Source organism: Calonectris borealis, unplaced genomic scaffold, assembly GCF_964195595.1.
Source record: "Calonectris borealis unplaced genomic scaffold, bCalBor7.hap1.2 HAP1_SCAFFOLD_88, whole genome shotgun sequence".
Lineage (NCBI taxonomy): Eukaryota > Metazoa > Chordata > Aves > Procellariiformes > Procellariidae > Calonectris > Calonectris borealis.
Genome location: NW_027441484.1, coordinates 463,693 through 471,586, shown reverse-complemented (window position 1 = coordinate 471,586; position 7,894 = coordinate 463,693). Strand labels below are relative to the sequence as shown.

The 7,894-nt window shown below is 60.4% G+C and overlaps 1 protein-coding gene and 1 long non-coding RNA gene across 2 annotated transcripts; both read left to right on the top strand.

The window, feature by feature from the left end:
• Positions 1-5,759, top strand: LOC142076675 (maestro heat-like repeat-containing protein family member 2B). Its single transcript, XM_075139066.1, has 8 exons — positions 1-9; positions 808-916; positions 1,847-1,944; positions 2,383-2,535; positions 3,969-4,114; positions 4,360-4,522; positions 4,815-5,008; positions 5,618-5,759. The coding sequence occupies exons 1-8, from the start codon at positions 1-3 to the stop codon at positions 5,757-5,759; spliced, it is 1,014 nt and encodes a 337-aa protein (XP_074995167.1).
• Positions 5,760-6,004: 245 nt separating this feature from the next.
• On the top strand, positions 6,005-6,527 carry LOC142076677 (uncharacterized). Its single transcript, XR_012671266.1, has 2 exons — positions 6,005-6,055; positions 6,200-6,527. It is a non-coding gene; the product is annotated as an uncharacterized LOC142076677 (long non-coding RNA).
• Positions 6,528-7,894: the final 1,367 nt, after the last annotated feature.

Here is a 7,894-nt window from a genome sequence, read left to right as displayed (position 1 = left end):
ATGGTCCATGTGAGTAGGCATGGGGCAACAGGGAAAGTGTGGCGGGGGCAGAGAATCGAGGCCTTAGCGGGTGAATAGCAGGTGGATACCTTTCCTGAGGGAAAGTGGGGCTTTGGCTGCTCGCTCCGAGTCTGTGCGTCTGGCTGGGGCCAGGGGCTGAGCTGGGGAACAGGAGCACCCAGCCACTGCAGCCTCAGGACAGGCAGAGAAGTGGGCCCTGCCGGAGGGAAAGCCAGGAGCCAGCCCCGAGCTGGGCGAGAGCAGCCTGGGGGAAGGCTGGAGTGGGGAGACGCCGGCAGGGAAGCAACACCTGGCTCAGGGCAGAGGCGGTTGGAGAGAGTGAGGCGGCGGAGGCAGCAGGGCCAGTGCTCGGTAGGGCCGGGGGCCGTGCAGGAAGGGGCCAGAGAAGGAGGGAGAGGGAGAGGGATCTCGGGGAGAGAAAGATACCTGTTGCGAGAGAGATGCACCCTGCCTCAGGTCCTGAAGGGCTGGCTCACCTCAGCCGAAGAATGGAAGCAGGAGAGAGCCCTGCGGGTTTGCGCCCATGTGCTGGGAGCTTGCAAAGAGCGATTTGAGCTCATGGTGAGTAGGGACCCGCCGCATGCCCTGGTGCCCCCTTCCCACCATTCATGGCCCCGGAAGGGAGCCCTGCCCAACTGGGTGCTGGGTTTCGGGGCTCCTGGGATTATGGGGCAGCCCTTCTGCCTGCCCCTCTGCCTGGTCGCTGCTCAGGGAGCAGGATGGGCAGTAGAGGCGAGCGGGTGCTGTGGCTGCCTGCGACCCTTTTCCTGCTGCTCTCCCCTGCAGAGAGGACGTCCTTGCAAGCAGTTTGGCTGCCTGGTGGGACTGCTGGGGACTCTGAGCAGCGACCGCCAGGAGGCATGGGTCTGCCTCGACTACCTTCTCCAAATGCAAGGTGAGGAGCGCGGGCGCTTCCCAGCCTTGCTCAGCCTGATCCTCCTTCCCTTCCTGGCCTGGCGCCAGCGGGGTCCCAGGTCCCCGGGAGGGAGGGGGGAGGCAACGTGCTCGGCTGGTTTTGTGCCCCCACCCTGTTAACCCTCTGCCTCCCTGGCCATCTCAGGAAGGATCCCTGGGAGAGGGTCGCTGAGTCCCACCTCCCTGGGGCATGTGTGAGGCTGAGTGGTCAGGGCCATCCCCCACTGCTGTCTGAGAGCAGCGCGTTGTCACCAATGCTGGGGGCTGTTCCACTCCACGTCTGTCCCCCTCCACGTTAGAGAGATAGAGGGTGGTCAGACAACTCGCTTGGATGAGGTCCCTGACATTTCGGAGGGTGCCTTCCCCTCGCTCCCTGCCTTGAGCCTGGAGAGAGGGGCAGCTACCCAGGCAGTCTCCGAACTCATCCCTGCCAGGGAAGACATCTCCTGCCGAGCACAAGAGAGGAAACCAATCCGCTGCCCAGAGCAAACTGGGCAGGGAGGAGAGATCTGAGCTGCAGGCCCGGAGCGTGCTGCAAAGGGTTGTGTTCAAACCCTCTCCTCTTCAGGCAGCAGGGTCTGCCTGTGCTGAGGAAGTCACGGGGAGGCTTCCTGCCTCCCAGAGATGAGGGTGGCCTGTGCGGGAATAGCGGACGCAGCTGCTGGGAGCAGAGGCTGCTGAAACCCTGAAGCCCCAGCAAACGGTTCAGGAAGGAAGAGGGCTCTTTCCAGCCCGTCATTTGTCAGCCATTTATCGGGCTCGGGAAGTCCTGCTGCACCGAGCTCCGGAGGGCCCTGGCTTTCCCTGTGGCCTTCACTGCCACCACTTGGGTTCTCCTTTACTGGTATCTGGGGCCAGAGGTTGGGTTTCTGTAGACGTGACTCCTCTTTTCTCCTGGTGTTTGTTCCAGACAAGACCGTGAAGGCAGATGAGAGCAGGTGCCTTTGTGAGGAGCTGAACAACCCAGGCACGAAGACTCAGATGGAGACCTGTACCAAAATAGGAAAGGTAACTGGCCCCAAAACAGCAGGGTGGGGCCCAGCTCCAGGGCTCCTGCACGCCTCCCTGCTCCCCTCCAGTCTCTCGCTGTCTCCAGCGCAAGCTGTCCAGGACGGCTGTTGTTAGCAAGTAGCAGGAGGCTTTGAGACAAGGCTGTCGTTTAGGCACGCTGGAGCAGATACCATGGTGTGTGCGTTTGTGCGCGTGTGTGTGCGTGAGTGCTCTTGTCAGAATACAGATTTGGTAGGTGAGCAAACAGCATGGGGGAGGCACTTCCAAATCGCTTAGCTGCATCAGATGTAAACACCACTGCATGCACAGCAGGAGGGACAAGTGATTGCCCCCTCCCTGACTGCCAAACTAACAGTCCCGTCAAGTTTCCTTTCCTTTCTGAATTGCTGGAGCAGAGCTGTGACGCGGTCTCTCCTGTTCCTGACTTCTCTCCAGGCTGTTTGCAAATGCATCCCTCCAGCACAGGCTACGGACTTTCTGACTGCCGTCCTGGACAGCTTGCTGCGTGTCACACCCGGACGTGCAAGAGCAGTGTGGAAGTGGGTGTTCGTCTTCCTGGTGGAATGCAGAAAGGAAATACTCCAGGAGGTAAAGGAGACCTTTTTTTCCATTTGACTTTGCCTTTTCTCCTGTTGGCTGTTGCACTACACCCTGTGCAGTTGGCATGGGCTCAAGAAACGCCGCCTGTGTGCCGAGCCGAGGGGCTACTGATGGTCTGAGTCATGCGTTAGCACCTGCTGCCGGCTTCTGCTCCAGCTGGTGACAAGGATATGGGCACTTCTTGTCCAAAGTCTCACATTGGTCCAGGTCCTTCCCATGAATGAGGTGCCAACCTTGCCGTTCCTCCCCTTCCTCCGTGGGTCACTGTCAGTCCTCCCTGCCCTGGGACCCGCTTCACCCTGCTCTTTCTTCACTGGTCCCCAATTCCCTCTACTCTGAGATTTGCTGGGCACGCGAGGTTTTCCACAGGTTGGATACTTGTTCATTGCTCTCCTTGCTTTCCCCGACTGTGGTGTTACCCAGCCTGCGAGGTGCCCTTCCTTTAGCCACCAGTTGCTGCCCGTTTGTAGCCTGGGAGCCTCTGGCCTCATGCTCTGCCTGCCCTTTCAAGGCTCCTCTTCTCCTCCGCTCGCGCTCTGCTGCGCTCCACTTGGGCTCTAGGGCCACCAGCAGCTCGCTCGGCCCAGACCAACCCCGTGGCTGTCCGCCGCTGGCAGAGGTCGGTCACAGTGATGGCAACCACGGGTGGCAGCCCACAGGATCGCACCCAGCTGAGCTAAAGCTCACCCAGCTGTTAGGCTGCTGCTGTTAGGGCCAGGGCAGGGCGTCCCTGTGCCGTCCCTGCAGAGCCCGCGGCCGCTCCGGGCCGCGGGAGCGCCGCATCCGTGGGCTGCAGGGTCACCCCTTGCTGCTTCCCCAGGCGCAGAGCAGGTTGTGGCTGCACCAGGGGCCAGAGGTAGGCAGCCGTGGGAGAAGCTGGGGTCTTCCACGGGACGAGGGAGCTGGCTGCCTCCTTGTCCTTATCGTGGCCACGGCTTGTAGCTTCGAGGGAAGGCCCTCTGTGTGAGGAAGGGGTTGGCGCTTTGGGAAAGGAGGGTAGAGGCAAGGAAAAGTGTCCCCGGAGAAGTGGGTTCCTCTGGAAGGAGTCACGTGCCCTTGCACAGGCCCTGCAAGGCATCTTCAGGGTCTCGAAGAGCGTGTTTGGTCTTGCTCCTGCATCGCTACAGACACGTGGGGAGAGCTGGGTGTGAAAGTGCTGGGTGTGAAAGGTGTCCGTGTTTTCTGTGTGCACACAGGGCACGCAGCTGCTCATACGGCTGGGCCAGGCACATGCAGGGACTGAGGCTCCGCGTGCGTGTGCGTGCGTGCGTGTGCGTGCGTGCGTGTGCGTGCGTGCGTTCGTGCACACAATTGCCAAGAGCACACTCGGCTCCAGCCGTGAGCCAGGGTCAGGCAGGGTGGAACCTGCAGGAGGGGTAAAGGATGCACCGAGCCCTTCTTTCTCCTCTTCTTCCATTCAGGTGCCAAAAATCCTGAACACCCTTTGCGCCTACATGCAGCAGAGCACCCACAGGCCCTTCCTGCTCCATGCGGTGTTTCTCCTTGCCCGCTTTCACCGGGAGCCCGTGATCAGCAGTCTCCTCCAGAAAGGCCTGCTCATGGACAGGTACGTGCACTGCCCACGCCCCCACCGCAGTCGAACAGAGACCCCACAGCTTGCTCGTACTGGGGGGTCCAGTTGAGAAGCAGGTCTTTTTCTTCTGCCTGAACAGTCTTGAGCGTTGCAAGACTGCGTGCTCGTGTCTCTGCTGTGCGTGGGGCGTTGTAAGCCCCGCTGCAGATGAGGAGGTTTGAGGGCAGTGCAGGGCTGCGAGGATACGGGCTCGGGGGTGAACGTCTGTTCCCTTGCAGTGACACGGTGGAGCTGTGGAGGAGCCTGGGGAGAAGCATCCTTGGGATTCAGGTCCTGAGGTGCTTAGTGGAGAAACTAAACAGAGCAGGAAACAACCGCCGGGGAACTGACTCCTCCGCTTGTGAGCAGCACAACCGTCAGACTGCTCTGGAGACTCTGACGGTACGTGGAACAGCAGACACGTTTCTGCAGCTTTCATCTGCTTTCTAACCCATGCTTTGTCGCGAGGGAATCGGGTGCCCTTTGCGGATGCCCGTGGAGACTCCCAGGGCGCTGTGCTGGGCCGGCCTCAAGGAGTGTGGGGAGCCAGGACGGTTTTGTGCTCCTGAGCCACAAGGCTGTCGCAGAAGTGACAACTGCAGACAGTCACCCCCCGGCCCAGGCAGGTGGGGGAACCAGGCGGTGGGAAGCGGCCTTGCCTGAACAGGTGGTTCTTGGTCGTGTTTCTCTGCAGATCACCCGTGCCATCTCGGAGGTGGTGCTTTCCCTGGGGAGCACGGAGGAGCTCAGGCAACTGCTTCCCCACCTCCTTCCCAGCCTCCTGAGGTGGGCCAGTGAAACGCTGGGCGAGGAGAGGCTGCTGTCCCCCACGAGCAGCTGGAGACAACTGTTCCTCGAGGGCTGGGTGCTTGAGGAGAAGCCGTGCAGGTAAGGAGCTGAAGGGCCGGATGGAGAGGCTGGCTTCATTTCCCCTCGCCAAGGCACGTGGCTTTGTGGGGCTGAGGGAGTGCTTCACCTGCCCTGCTTCCTAGACGTGGAAACCGGTCATCATGGTTGGTTTTACTTCTGTTCGTTCCTGGAGAAACTCCAGCTCCCGGGCGGGAAGGTCTTACGCAGCTCGTACTGCGGGCGGCTGTCATCTTGCCTCCTGCATACCCTTGCATGCACAATAGCATTGCGCTCCCGCAGCGGACCCCCGCTGGGAGCAGTGGCTCTCGTGGGCACCGGTGTCGTTCTTTGCAAAGTGCTGGTGGGAAGAGGTATTAGGTGTTGCCTTGGTTGCCATCTAGCATGGAGTCAGTCTAGGGGCGTGGGTTTTCTTCTGCTTCAGCGGGTTTGGGGCATGACGAAAACGCCAGTGTTGCTATCTGCAGCCTTGAAGGCTGTGAAGCATCATTTCAGGGGTATTTAGCTCTGCTAAAGATAAGTCTTCCCTAAGGTGCTGCGATTTGAGATTTCTTTGGGTTTGTGGTGGTGGTGTTACTTGGATTTGTTTTGTTTGTGTTTGTTTATGTTGTGTTCTGTTTCTTCTGCCAGGATTTTCCTTTCAGCTATAGAGTTGGTGCTAGGGAAATGCGTGGCGCAGAAATGGATGCAGCTGCTCGTGAATCGGGCGGTGTGGGCTCGCCTGGAAGACCCCCTGGCTCACCCTGAGGGGGTGTGTCTGCTGAGCGGGTAAGAGCCGCAGGGATGCATCTGGCTGCCTCCCTGGGAAAAGGCTGCTGGGACCCTTCCGGTGTTCCTGGGAAGCGGTTCTGAGCTAAAGAACAGTGTCTGCATCGGAGCAAGGGAATTTTGGAGACCTGGCCTGTGGCCTTCCTGGGTAACTAACTGTGTGTCCCTGACTTGTGTCCCCTGCGCAGCGTCCTGCTCCGTGCTGGGCTCGTCTCCCCCTGCCTGGTGAAGAACCTCTTGCCGTGGCTGGATTCCCGCTCGGTTAAGCTGCGGGTGACGGCTGCAGCTTTCTTTGCTGAGGTAAGGTGGGGGTGGGGAAGGAGGGGTTCGAGGGGTTTTACTGAGATGCTGCCGCTTGGGACGTCTAGCTCACTAGACTCACTAGCGCGAGTGGCAGAGGAGTGAGATTCTGCCATCCAAACGAGCGTCTGTCTTCAAACCCAGCTGGAAAGGGCGGAGCGCGAACTGAAAGCCGTGAAAGAAACGGCAGCAGAAGTCAACAGCTGGAGAAGGAACATGAGGAGACGAAGTTAATGCTCCAGAGGAAAGAGGGGAAGGCGGCTGTTGGCAGAGGGCTCAGGCAGAAGTACACAGGGAGCAGGAAGAAACCCCGCAACTGTGGATTCGTCCCCTCTGACCTTGTTGAAGGACTTTCAGATGAGGGTTGACCTGGTGACACCAGAGTCTCTCCAGAGACAAGTGATTGGCAGCAGGACACAGCTGATGTCTGCCCTGTCTTCCTGGATCTTCTTATTAAATCTTTTGTTAACGATCTCTCTGCGTAGTCTCGCTCTCTCTCCTGGGTGTATGAGAACTGAAAGGACTGGGTGCCAGCTACTGGGGGGCTGGTGTGGGTGGACTGGGTGCCAGCTACTGGGGGGCTGCTGTGGGTGGACTGGGTGCCAGCTACTGGGGGGCTGGTGTGGGTGGACTGGGTGCCAGCTACTGCAGCCAGCCAGGGGGTGTAGGCACCACGCACCCCCGATTTGTGGTGCCAGCTACTGGTGTGGGTCCCAGTGCAGCTACTGGAGTGAGTGGGGGGTCCCAGTGCAGCGAGTGGAGTGAGTGAGGGGTCTCAGTGCAGTGAGTGGAGTGAGTGGGGGGTCCCAGTGCAGCTAGTGGAGTGAGTGGGGGGTCCCAGTGCAGCGAGTGGAGTGAGTGGGGGGTCTCAGTGCAGTGAGTGGAGTGAGTGGGGGGTCCCAGTGCAGCTACTGGAGTGAGTGGGGGATCTCAGTGCAGCTAGTGGAGTGAGTGGGGGATCCCAGTGCAGCTAGTGGAGTGAGTGGGGGGTCCCAGTGCAGCTAGTGGAGTGAGTGGGGGGTCCCAGTGCAGCTAGTGGAGTGAGTGGGAGGTCCCAGTGCAGCTAATGGAGTGAGTGGGGGGTCCCAGTGCAGCTACTGGAGTGAGTGGGGGTTCCCAGTGCAGCTAGTGGAGTGAGTGGGGGGTCCCAGGGCAGCTAGTGGAGTGAGTGGGGGGTCCCAGTGCAGCTAGGAGTGAGTGTGGGATCCCAGTGCAGCGAGTGGAGTGAGTGGGGGGTCTCAGTGCAGCGAGTGGAGTGAGTGGGGGGTCCCAGTGCAGCTAGTGGAGTGAGTGGGGGGTCTTAGTGCAGCCAGTGGAGTGAGTGGGGGGTCCCAGTGCAGCCAGTGGAGTGAGTGGGGGGTCCCAGTGCAGCTAATGGAGTGAGTGGGGGTCCCAGTGCAGCTAGTGGAGTGAGTGGGGGTTCCCAGTGCAGCGAGTGGAGTGAGTGGGGGGTCCCAGTGCAGCTAGTGGAGTGAGTGGGGGGTCCCAGTGCAGCCAGTGGAGTGAGTGGGGGGTCCCAGTGCAGCTAATGGAGTGAGTGGGGGTCCCAGTGCAGCTAGTGGAGTGAGTGGGGGTTCCCAGTGCAGCGAGTGGAGTGAGTGGGGGGTCCCAGTGCAGCCAGTGGAGTGAGTGGGGGGTGCCAGTACAGCGAGTGGAGTGAGTGGGGGGTCTCAGTGCAGCTAGTGGAGTGACTGCGGGGTCCCAGTGCACCTAGTGGAGTGAGTGGGGGGTCTCAGTGCAGGTAGTGGAGTGAGTGGGGGGTCCCAGTGCAGCTCGTGGAGTGAGTGGGGGGTCTCAGTGCAGCGAGTGGAGTGAGTGGGGGGTCCCAGTGCAGCTAGT